The sequence below is a fragment of the Atractosteus spatula genome, chromosome 8 (assembly GCF_055471065.1).
Source record: "Atractosteus spatula isolate fAtrSpa1 chromosome 8, fAtrSpa1.hap1, whole genome shotgun sequence".
Classification (NCBI taxonomy): domain Eukaryota; kingdom Metazoa; phylum Chordata; class Actinopteri; order Semionotiformes; family Lepisosteidae; genus Atractosteus; species Atractosteus spatula.
Window position 1 is genome coordinate 42,375,427 of NC_142713.1, and position 13,219 is coordinate 42,388,645.

The following is a 13,219-nucleotide window of genomic DNA, read 5'->3' on the forward strand; positions in this document are numbered from 1 at the left end:
ACAAATTCCAGTTAGTTTGCTTATTGGTATTATGTCTTGTGGGAAGTTTCTGTTGAACAAAAGGGCTAAGAATGTTGCCCAAAACAGTGATACAGTATGTGCTATAGCCAGAAGGCACCCCCTGTCTCTTCTTCGTCGTCCTCTTTGTAAAAATGATATTGTAGTATTGCTTGATAGATGTTTTCCTCCAGGCTTCTTGGGTTTTACAAGAGAAATTAAATACACAGGGATTTCGGCAAAACAATAAAATGTAGCAAAACATCTGATAAAGGTGAGGTCAACGACAAGGTTTTATACACCCGAGAGTTTATTGTTGCAAATTCGAATTAAATTACAGCCACACTTTTTTAGAAGTATAATTGCTGACAAGGTCTTTGAAACCCATTATTTTTTCATGAAATGTAGGTTGTACAGCTAAGAAGAATTTCTGCAGTCCAAATCTATGCCAGAATGGAGGGACCTGTATAAATAAATGGAACACCTATGGCTGTGAGTGCCCGCTGTATTATGGTGGCAAAAACTGTGAACAAGGTGAGTCTCCATCAAATAACAACTAAAGGGTCCTGCTTTGCTTCCTCTGAGGTTATATATTTAATCTGGAAAGGAGTTCAGCTGGTATTGTGCTGATCCCTTGTGTATAGCAGAAAGCCAGGCCAGTAGTTTGCTCTACACTAAAGGGAAACACGATGAGTTTCTGCAAAGCACCTGTCAGAAATGGTTTGATGGGACTGGTACACAAGTGTCATGCTCTTTTTGTTAATTTACTGCTGACAGTTCGACTTTTGATTCTTGCAGGCATATTGTAAGGAAGCAGGTGTGGGCAGATAATATAACAGAGCTCCCTTTAAAGGAAACCTCTCAGAGGCCGGCAGTTAAAACTATCCACTATTAAGAGCAGAAATGTAAACATAAGGGATTCTTTTCCCATAGTGAAATTAAATAATTAAATAAATGCTTTGTGGGAGAAAAAAGTATCAGGAGGGAAAGGGTCAAGGAAGTCATTGTGCAATAAACCTTTTTTTTAAAGGTAATAAAAAGCAAAACGTTTAAAGTCAACCGACAGTGTCCTAGAATAAGCTGGAGACTACTGTTTTTTGTGTATCCTCTTAGAAGAATGGAAATTTGTGAACACTACACAGATCTTAGCTTATCAAAGTAAATGCTATAAGCATATTGTCAGACCAGTGAACACAATTATTTGACACTACAGTGGAATAACAATTCCCATAACTGTTTTAGTAATTCAAACTTTTGTGAGCTACAGGTTTTTGTATATAAATCATGGCTAAATGCTGGATGTTTTAACTTCTATGTTAATTTGCTTGAATAGACTTTAGAATTAAGTCATTTTTCAGGTGTGTTTCCTTTCTACGTTATTTGTAGAATAATGGAGTAGTAGATTGCAGCTCATGAAGGGCCATTGAAGAGCTATAAACCAGAAGTGATATTTTGAACCCAGCACTGTCATGTCTTTTCACATATTCACTAATATCTGCTAGGATAATATCTTTTCATCAAACAGCTTTGGAAATATGAGGGAATTGCAGGGCTCCGGCCCTCATGTTTTCAGTTTTAGTGATGTATACTGCTGAATACATGTTAAAGAGTTATGTCCTGTGTTAACACATGTAATTGTCTTTGTGCTGCATTGCAAGCCTTTGAGTGATCTTAGAAGGGTAACAGGTGTTTCAGTTTCATGGTTCATTTACTCTGCATTGCATTGGAGAGAAAGATGTCTGCTAGGATTGTTTTTGTGTTTGTTGAAAGTGGTTTTTGACTCCTTCCTGTTAATACCTAATGATGTATTGTCATTTGAAAAACCACTCATCAGAAATGCTTAGCAGCACTATAGTCAGAGTTGTGTTTGGAGCTTTTGCAGTTTGACATTATGTGATAAGGCTTGATTTTTTTCCTTTTCTCATTATTAATTTATCATGTAATTAACTTCCATACATTATTTATCTAGTAACAATACAATTATGTGTAGATTTGTGATTGGCTGTTGTCAATAATGTTGTTGACTAGAACAATACTGTATTGTTTGGGTATGAATCAAGGACAAATATATTTAATTTTTTGGTATTGTTTAGCATTGTGGTTCATCCATTTAAAAAAACCTGAACACTCCTCATGTGGGTTGGTTGTCACACAATTGAAATTTAAAGAAGATGTGGTTACATAGTGCTGTACTTTAAAGTGATTGTCAATACCTGTATGTCTAGAAACCAGAGTTGTGGGAACTTTACATTTTTAGAAAATTATCCTATACGTAGTAGTGTTTTGGACTTATTTTGTGGAAAACTTCACAAACTATGTACTATAAATGACAGCTCTTTGATGTAATTATAGTATCAGTTTGCTGCCTTAAAACCATATTGGTAAATGTGAGATACTTTATAGAGTAATTTAGTCCTTAACACATTCTTGAATGGTGAGCATAAATGCCTAAATATTTTGTGTGCAGTGGTTAAGCATTAGCAACAGTGAAAATTATGCTTTACAAATAGCAAAAACCACAAGAGAAGCTTCAAAAATATTCTGACTTTCTACATAAAAAAATATAATCCAGGTTGTCTTAATCCTGTCTTAATCAAAGCCGCATATGCTTTGATTAATACAGGACTTTATTTTCACATGGGATGCCAATGTATTTTCAAAGTATCTCCTAAACCTTCCTTCAATAAAAGGAAAGACATATCTACAGGATTAGAAATTCTAAATAGTCCATTTAAGGGCACGAGAATGTAATGAGTTTAAATGTTCAGTCCATATCAGGTTTTATGAATAAGGGTTAGGGAAGGTGGGATTTATTACTCACTGAGGTAGGAAGCAGGACTGAAATTTCACAGGTTGTCAGTTTGTGGTTGTGGTTTAATAACTTTATGTTTTGCAATCCCTTACCTTCAGATCTCTCACATCATTTATTTGTTTCTATGGTGACTGAAAAATGAATACATTTGATTAACATTTTTAATGAAAGGTTTTCGAAGTTATTGCCTCTTTTTTGTAATCAGGGGTGTAAACTAAAACTAAAGCTCAGAAAGGGTTACTGTAGTGGTTAAATGCTTTTATTGCCCTTTCAGTTCATGTTTGTTTAGTATATGTTAAAATATATTTACAGGAATCTACTATGCAGAGGTAATAAGAAATAGGAAAATCAATGTCTTCACTGAAGTTTAAATGAATCCATTATGAAACCCTCCTTACTGTAGCACTCATTAAAGTACAGATGAAATATCAAACAAGATCTGATACAAAAAACATATCAAATGCTATGTTACAGAAATCTTACTTGTCCTGGTTGTTCTTGAAGACAATTGTTTGACTTTTAAAAGAAATACGAGAGTATCTTTTTCCAGTCTCATAGATGACTGTTGTGAATGGAATGTTTCCTTTCTAAAGTGATAAATTAAAGAACATATAAGCACGTCTCTCTTATTTTCCTGTCTGTATATGCTTGTATTAGATCACACCTCAATTATCATTTTTCTCAAATGCAGAGTGCATGATTTCTGACTTCATCACTGCTGTCACTGAAAAGAACTAGATTTATTTCTATTAGCACATTACCATTAATGTGCAGTGTCTTCTGACCCTTGTAAAATGTCATTGGGAGTAAACTGGGAGTAAACTAAAAAAGACAGGAGAATACAAAAGCTTCTAGGACTCTTTCATGAAAGCAAGATTCTGACATCCAAAATCCAGTTCATTGATACTTTTGGTCCTAGAATTATTTTGAAGGTGGTTCACTAAATACATGTGTTGTATTTTACCTTATACAAAGGTTTAACATAATTACAACTATTAAAACAGTTTAGAAAATGTTAATTAATCATTGTACCTACTGTATACTGCTTGAATTAGGACGGTAAATATCCTTGTTTAGGGACTTCTAAATATATTAATATTAAAAAGTAGCATTTTTGTGTCCTGACTGCTACCTCCTTCGTTAATGTCAAAATATTAATTACTGTTTATTTAAATGACGGTATTTGGTCAATTGAAAGATGTATTATGGGCCAAATATTTTACATTTTATGGCTGCAGGCAGCCATATAAAACAATTAGGTTTCATCCTACCCATTCAGACAACTGTAAAAACATCTTTCTACAGTTGACCATTAACATCAACAATTGTGCGTTCTATTATTTATTTTATTATGTACTGTGTTATTTATACTATAATGTTTGTCAAAGTCATTTATATGTGCTATGCTAGATACCTTAAAGGATTTATGATGGCACCTTGTTTCCATGTATTTTAGATAAGACTAAGTGTCAGAATCAGAAAAGGCTTCACTAATTGAACTTTACAATTGTCATATTTCTATTGCATCCTGTTTGTTTTGACAGTGTGAGACTTCTCTCATAATACAATTTCAAAGATGCCAGTGTGGTAAGATAGAGGTCTAGCAAATGATACCAAAATTTATGATACTGTTAATGATACTAAAATTTATAGTGTTTACACTTAGCCTTCTTGTAAAATCACTTTGGTTGAAACAACTGTGTTTAAAGTAAAACATTTTGTATAGTTCAAAATTACATAACTGCTGGAAAGGAAGGCCCAATGCACTATGAACTGACATGCCCACATTCCATGTTGTTTCCAGCAATGCCTTCTCCTCAGTACTTTGAAGGCCACAGTATGGTATCGTGGAGTGAGCCAGACATCACCATTGCAATTCCCTGGTACATAGGATTGATGTTCAGAACCCGGCAGAGCAGTGGGATGTTAATGCAGACAAATGCTGGACTGTCTTCCAAGATCAACATACTAGTAAGTGATATATTCCTAGAACAAATGATCTGTTCATCTGGGATAACATTCTTTACACGTTTTCAGAGCTATGTACATCAAATATACATAGTAACAATCTAGAGGTAGAAATTTAAATAACATACCATCCTTCAAAAGTGACATGGGTATAAAAAATTCAGGGCCCTGCTTGTGGGTGGTCTTTTCATATTTGTAGCCAGCAGCCAAATCACTCTGCAACTCACAACTGGCAACCCACTGAAGCTAAGCAGGTATGAGCCTGGTCAGTACCTGGATGGGAGACCTCCTGGGAAAAACTAAGGTTGCTGCAAATTTCTGATTGGCCCTTACCATTCATGGCCTCCTAATAATCCCCATCTATGAATTGGCTTCATTACTCTGCTCTCCTCCCCACACATCCCTGATGTGTGGTGAGTGTTCTGGCGCACAGTGGCTGCCATCGCATCATCCAGGTGGATGCTGCACATTGGTGGTGGAGGGGAGTCCTCATTACCTGTAAAGCGCTTTGAGTGGAGTGTCCAGAAAAAGCACTATATAAGTGTAAGTAATTCTGAATTAATTATTATTATGATATTTAGTATGTTTCTTCAAACGTATGTACATGGTTTGTTTTGTTGTGTGTTATGAAGCTGGTGTGATGAATGGAGAAATTATTTGTAATTGAAATGTTTTCTTTTCAGGTAAGTAACAAGCACTTGCAGTTTGAAGTGTACTACGGGGTCAGTCTGGTCGCCATTTTGAAGTTCACAGAGGCCAGAGTGAATGATGGAGAGTGGCACCATTTGCTGATTGAGATAAAAAGCACTAAAGATGGCAAAGATACCAAATACATGGCAGTAGTTTCTCTTGACTACGGAATGTTTCAGGTAAACATAAAGGTTCCAAAATTACAGAGAGTTTTTTTTTCCTTTATCGATACTCCCTTAGTTGAGCTGGATAAAAAAGCATGTAACAGGCATATAAGGATTCTCAGTGCATATAGAATGAAAAAGTGGAGATATCGGGGAAGGCTGACCTTCTTGAAGATACGGAATCAATTAGGTGTTTTTAGGCAAACAAGAGGACTGAATGCAAACCTAAACAATTGTTGTTTCCTTTGTCTGATGACGGGTAAAAAAACAATACGACATGGGGATTTAATGACATTAAGGCCAATAAAACTGAAGTGGCAATCAGTGCTTTTGTCAAAAGGAGTTACACACAAATAGTAATATGCATATCTAATATCTTTAGATATCCTTAGCCTTATGTCCAAAAAGACACTGTGGCTAATTGCACCATTACTTTTTGTCACAACTAATGTATTTTGTTCATTTACAAAAAGGGTTATCTCCCTTTAATAACTAAAATAAACCATAACTTCTTCAAAAATATTAAAGGAAAATTAGTAAAAAAATTAATCAGACAGCACCTCAAGCCAGGTAGGAATAAAGTCGAGAAAAGTTAAACTTTTTTTATGAGTGCAAACATAATTAGTCTTCATTTTAACAAAGTTGTAGAGATATTTTATTGCTAATGAAATGTAATGTATTTGTTATGCTTTCATTGTGTTTATAGGTTTCAGTTTGGAAAGGTTTTCTCTTTTAAGGTGTTGAATAACTTTTAGTTCTAGTTTGACATGCTATTTAAAATATTACAAAAATGCTGAACACTTTTACTTTCTTTTTCCCCTTAGCATTAATGTCATAGTTGATCAAAAATGGTATATACCTTTTCATTTGCATTTGTAGTATTCCTATTACTGGTATTTTTCACATGTCTGTGTATTTTATTTTCAGTTTGAATGGATTTATTAATACCTATGATTTATGTGGATTTCCAGGGATGGTCAGGGTCTATGTCTATGGAGAGATTTATGAGATCTGAAAGTCTTTACATTTGTAAATGTGTATATTATAAGAAGAAGGATGTGTAAGGTTGCCTGTAGAAAGTGTTACACTTTATTAATTCCAGCTTGTCTGCTGGTTTAATAAATATTGCCTTCTGTGTGGTCTGCAGTGTATCGCTGTATAAAACAAATTGTGTAATTTTGGAAAAAACTTGACACCAAGCAGAAACAAGACAGGTTTATCATGCTTTTAGTAAATTATACCGTTTCTCTGAATGTTATCATTTACTAAGACTGAATGTGGTTCACAAGTGGAACAGAGAACTGCTTTTGAAAATCCTGTTGTTTGCGTGGTGAGGTGAAAGGAAAAGATGGAATTTCACATTGAATTCACATTTGATTATGCTTCATTCCAACAGAAAAGTGTGGAAATTGGTAATGAGGTACCAGGACTGAAAGTGAAAAGCCTGTTTGTAGGGGGACTTTTGGGGAAAGACGGGTCAGTTGAGCAAGGATTTCTTGGCTGTATGCAGGTGAGTGCTATGCTGGTTCTTCACCTAATGTTCATTACTGTTGTAGTTCATATTTATCCAAGAGAGGCTTTCCTCTTTAATGGGCCCATTCTGAAATGCCTTACAGGGTGTGAGAATGGGAGAAACCTCTACCAGTATAGCCAATGTGAACATGAACCAGGGCCTGAAGATTCGTGTGGAAGATGGCTGCGATATTGAAGATCCATGCGACTCCAACATCTGCCCTGAGCACAGCACCTGCAGCGATGAATGGAATGCCTACTCCTGTATTTGCGATCCAGGTATTCTTAACAAACTCTGCCCCACAGACAACAGTATTGCATATTTTTTTACCAGAATGCTAAAAAATCTATATAATTTTAAGATAATTTTGCCTTCAATACATCAAACTTAGAACATTTGTTTTTACAAGATTTTAAATAAAAATTCAATACAGTAACAAAAGATGCATTTAGCTATTTTGTCAGGAAATATTATTGACATACAGTAATTGATTTCTCTTTCTCTTCCACCTATGTCAAGGCTACTTTGGCAAACATTGTGTGGATGCATGTCAGCTAAACCCATGTGAGCATGTTTCTACCTGTGTCCACAAGCCGAGTTCCTCCCATGGATATATCTGCGAGTGTGGGGACAATTACAAGGGACAATACTGTGAAAACAAGTATGATTCCCCTTATTCTAAAGTCTGTTCAACACTCTCCTTTTCTCTCTCGTTCTTTCTGAAATTATTATTTTGCAAGGCATTCGGTATTAATACAAAACTTACAAAATATACACAGTACAGAAATATTTGTTAATGTATTATTCCATAAAATGTTCATCTTCCACAGGTAAATGGTTTATGGTGCCACTATAACGAGTCTGTCATTAATTAACTCAAATGCCTTGCATCTTGATAATTTGCTGCAGATGTGTTCCTGTTTGCTATGGTAGCTTTTATTGCATGAAAGATTCCAGAGCTGGATTTAATTTGAAATGGAATTTTATTATTTTGGCCAAGCTGAGGAAATGATTGGTTTTATTGGATAGTTCTACCATTATGTTTTAGGCCATTTAATATTCCACGTTTCAGTACTGTATAGCATTGGATTTAGGCATTTATATCTAGATTCAATATATATTTGAATGTATGTTTCTGTCAAAAGAAGAAGATTTGTGTATTATCTGTTTATCTGAGGCAAATGCAAGTTCTGTTGCATAACTTATAACTATGACTATTTGCTGTATATTTCTGTTTACAGTGGTGAATTGTCAGACTTTCGGACAGTTTTGATTAGAATTTGTGTAATTGTAACTAAAAAGAGGCAATGTGAATCTGAGCCAATTTAATATTCTATCTTTCAGTTTTGTACAGAATGACAAAAATATTTTTCTTTTCTCAGGATTGATCAACCTTGTCCCCGAGGCTGGTGGGGAAACTCCAACTGTGGGCCTTGCAATTGTGACATTAATAAAGGATTTGACCCTGACTGTAACAAAACTACTGGAGAGTGCAGGTGCAAGGTAAGGATTAGCTTTATTTTGACACTGCTGCTGATGCTGCTGTCAGTGTTTGGTATGTCCGCCCAGGGGTACACCATCAGGCTTTCAGAAGTTATGTGATATAATTAGCACAGTCTTTTGCTGTAACTTCAATGTGGTATTTGGACTCATGTCCAAAAAAGGCACAAAAATGTTCACTATTTTTTTTTCCCACAGAAAATGGCAAATATACAGTTTTAGGAACGTTATTTGTCAGCGAGGCATCCTCTATTAAAATAAGCCCAATTTAAGTCAATGGAAGAAGCCTATATATATATATGGATTTAAATTAAATTTAAACCTAGTATCAAAGACAGGAAAGACTATCACATAAGTGAAACTGGCCGACTGCTTCCCATCCTTTACAAAAACGTGCAGTTACAAAAAATCTATGATAGGAGATTATTATCAAAAAAGCATGTTTGGAAGTCCTTAGAACTTTAAAGCTTAGAAATATAAAAAACACCCAAATTTTCACCAATGCTTTGCTTCTGCATAGAAGTATTTTGCAAACCAACACACACTTCAGACTTTTTTTTCTTCAGGTTAGTTTTAATATAAATGAAAGATCTGCTGTGCTTTTGACGTGTTTGAACTTGATTGATATCTGCAGGATAATTACTACAGACCAGAGGGCAGTGACACCTGCTATCCTTGCGACTGTTTCTCCCTGGGATCTAAAACACGGACCTGTCACACCCAGACAGGCCTGTGCACATGCAAGTCTGGAGTTATTGGCCGGCAGTGCAATCGCTGTGACAACCCCTTTGCTGAGGTCACATCTGAGGGATGCCAAGGTATGTCAATTCTAAGTGGTCTTGTACAGACAATGGTCCTGATACAGTTTAAAGACAAGAGAGCAGTAGGGGAACAGAAGCTTTTTGTGTTTCCCTGAACACACTGTTTTTCTTTGGTGAACAACTGGTGTTATATTTCAAGTTTCTTAGGGCTTCAAAAACTCTGTTTTTCTGACATATTGTTGTATGTAGTTAACCTTGTGACCAGGCAAGAAGTTCTGCATTAAAAAAGTACATAGATCTCAGGATCTCGGATAAATCTTGGATATTTGAGACTCATTGATAAACAGCATAGCAGAGACAACAGGGAAAGCTTTTATTGAAAGCTTCCCACATAAAATATTTGGGTTTCATTAATTAGGAAATAAATGCTTTAATTTTGTATGAAAAATTCTTTGTAATAGCTAAAGAGAACTAATTCTTATATTTTGTCCTGTGTCCTTTGACTATTAGCTTGTTTTTCTTTTGCTTGTTTTATTTAGCAAAATTGAATGACCAGATGTAGCGTTCATTGGCCTGCTGTTTAGGAACATGCAGTAAAAAATTCAGCATTCCTTAGCTTTGCCAGAAACATTTAAAATGCGAGACTAAAGACTGTGTACTACAATAAATGTGACTGTAAATGTAAATGTTTTTCTATTACAGTGATTTATGAAGGTTGTCCCAAGTCATTTGAAGCAGGTATCTGGTGGCCTAAAACAAAGTTTGGAAGGCCAGCTGCGATGAACTGTCCCAAAGGATCTATTGGTGAGCACAATCTAATTTTTCAGCTGCTAACATTTTACCAAGTAACAGATGTACAGATGTAAGTCTACTTTATAGTCACACAACCCTGAATCTTGTAACATGATTCAATTGGTACAAATTGTATTATGTTTAAAGTACATTTTTCACAATCTAAAATTTTGATCTATGGCACTGACATATTGGGTCAATATCATTTAATAATAAAAACTTCCTTTGGATAATTTTAAAATAAAATATAGAATCCTCATATGGAAGTGGACTGCAGTTGTATTATGTTTTCCAGTGATGTTTCATCGTATGTGCATGGTGTGCAGAGCCTAAAAGAAGCTTATAACTGTAACAGATTCATAACATTATCATCAGGAAAACGGTAAAATCTTAAATCCTGCTTTGCACCAAGTTGCAGATGCCATCTTGTGGAATTTCGTGCCATACCTTTCTTAGAGCCTGACTATCGTGTTCCTGTTCTCTGGTCCTGGTCTGGTTCAGATGTTCACTGGCAAGTAGGACATCAACAATATAACTGTCACATTCTCATCTCTCACAAAAGCAATGGAATATTGGAACTTTGTCACATCAGGATGAGCCCACAAAAAGGAGAGCTAGTGAAGTCCCAGTACTTGATCAGTGTGCCATCAGTCACTGAAGGTGGAGTTCTACAACTAGATACTTCTTGCCAAATTATGATGTTCTCATCTCCTGATCAATCTCCGTGAGGTGTTCTGACACATAGTCTCAAAGATTGTGGCCCAGATTGTTTGGCAGTAACGCCTTGCTAGGTTAGAAAACTGGCTGTGACCATCCCAACTGTGTGCTAACTTAGTTCACCCTCCAACACTGAGATTGTTCTCTTGAAAACCAGAACATATTGGTTCTTTTTTGTGTTTTTCTCTAGGCTTGACATTCAACAAGCGAAATCACATTACTTCTCCATAGCCAACTCACTAATGAAGTGCTCACTAAATCAGTTCTGAATGACCAATTAATCAAAAAGACACCAAAAACCATTAATCAACTTTCAAAATACAACATTCCACACAATATACATGATTTCCATGTCAAGTTTCATTTGATGTATAGAATATAAACCCTGAAGCTGTTTTAAAAGTATGCATACTATGCAAATGAGTATCTTTAAAAAGAACCTCAGGGTTTCCCGCATGAAAAAGCTTGGGCCAGGTGGTAACCTCCCACAGATGACATAAGTGACACATTAACATTAGGCCTCTCCTTCCCTCCTCACCCCCCCCCCCATCTAACACCTACTGTAGATACTTGTAATCTCACTAGCTATCTTATTTTTGTAATTTAACAATATTTTCCTGAAGAAGACATTATTTGAGCGCAAAAGTTAGTTTGGTAATATAGGATTCATCAAAGTCTTAGGTCATTCTCAAAAATGAGTGTTAATTATAATTTTTTTAGACATCTGAAATCATTCATCAAACTATCTTATCTTTTCTTAACTGCCGTTAGCAATATATCCAATACAGAAAGAAATAGGAAAATACTTCAATGAAAAAATGCAAAATAAAAAACATTCTTTAAACATGATTTTTCTTGCCTTTAGTTTTGCAGATTCACTGGGTCTTTTATATTCTAGTTTTCCAGCTGTTGCCTGCAAAGTTTCCTGGCAAATCCAACAACTTTCTCTTGCATGAGAGTTGAACACAAATATATTTTTTATCAATTTTAGCTTTAAGAAGCTACACCCTGAACTAGCTAGGTATACTGGCTAAAAGTTAAAAGAATGCACAGAGCTAAAACATGTTTATAAAACTGAGTTTATTTTCACAAAGTTCAGTAGTTCTTTAGCATAGGAATCCAAGACCAGAACAAGGTCTGCTCACCTGGCGCTTCTTCTTCCTTCTGTTACTTCCCCGTCTCTCTCTCTCCTGTAACCTTTTACATTCTTTTCTGTGTTAAATATTTATTCTTCATCATGTTTAACCAGAGTAGAAGATTCTTTTTGATCCTGTGTCTCTCCCAGCCCTTCTAGAGTTAACAGCTCAGTTTCTATCCATTGTTCTTTTAGTTTTATGAACTTTTAAAATGTAAAAATATTATCAAAGGTATCCTGATAATTAAAATACAAATGCATGTTTTATTAACTTTATTTCTTACATATAAACCAGTTATAAGACAGAAAAGTCCATTTCTTTCATTTCATTTCAAATTATACAGCCTGATACAACTAAAGGTTAATATTGCTTAAAGGTGCTCCCAATGTGGATTTAGAAATCTGGGAGTCACTAACTCCCAATATCTCCACTCTGTGGCACCAAACAGTGGTGTACTATCAAGGAGCCGAGTAACAAAACTGAAGGTGCAAAATTCATTTCTTATAGTCTTGTAAGTGGATAAATTGTAGTAATACATTTTTAGAAATTTACAGAAATTAATTATAATACATATTATATATATCTGCCTAGTTTATGTATATGAACTAGTCTCCCATGTATGTGCGAGATTTTCAGACAAAGGTATAAGACATTGTGATTTGTGCTCAATGCATAATCTTGCAGTGTATTGCTATGAAACAGTATTTCAGTAAGGATTGTTGTATACATTGTTAGTTTTCATGCATTTGTGCATTTGTTTGGCCAGGTGGCCTGCCTGGCCTGTGTAAAACTGCAGGAAACCTTGAACCTCAGAAATTATAAACAACATGCATTATCTTAATGTGAACATACTATTTCAAAGTATGCAGAAAGCCAATGTATCTCTTCAGTTTTTCTTTACAGATATGAAGAAAACATCTTTGCTCTTTATGGTTCTTTTCTCTCCTAACATGAATTTTCTAACATTCTTCTTCATACCATTATGAGATATTTACATACTGTATATTTGTCTCTTCCATGCTGAAAAGAGAAGAGAGAAAACACAACGTTTCGGCTGTGAAGCCTTCTTAAGGTGTGACCTTCAGGCGTGACCTGAAGAAGGCTTCACAGCCAAAACGTTGTGTTTTCTCTTTTCTTTTCAGCATGGAATAAACCTATTACTTGTTCCT

General features: G+C 35.3%; 1 protein-coding gene across 4 annotated transcripts in view; it reads left to right on the plus strand.

The window, feature by feature from the left end:
• Nucleotides 1-13,219, plus strand: part of celsr1a (cadherin EGF LAG seven-pass G-type receptor 1a) — a 106,817-nt gene that overhangs the window by 72,608 nt on the left and 20,990 nt on the right. For all 4 annotated transcript variants that reach the window (XM_088924271.1, XM_088924272.1, XM_088924268.1 and 1 more), the window contains 9 exons: nucleotides 406-531; nucleotides 4,614-4,780; nucleotides 5,461-5,646; nucleotides 7,028-7,141; nucleotides 7,248-7,422; nucleotides 7,664-7,805; nucleotides 8,527-8,647; nucleotides 9,279-9,462; nucleotides 10,108-10,209. In XM_088924271.1, coding sequence (XP_088780397.1) covers nucleotides 406-531; nucleotides 4,614-4,780; nucleotides 5,461-5,646; nucleotides 7,028-7,141; nucleotides 7,248-7,422; nucleotides 7,664-7,805; nucleotides 8,527-8,647; nucleotides 9,279-9,462; nucleotides 10,108-10,209 — 1,317 coding nt within the window. The remainder of the gene's footprint in view (nucleotides 1-405; nucleotides 532-4,613; nucleotides 4,781-5,460; nucleotides 5,647-7,027; nucleotides 7,142-7,247; nucleotides 7,423-7,663; nucleotides 7,806-8,526; nucleotides 8,648-9,278; nucleotides 9,463-10,107; nucleotides 10,210-13,219) is intronic.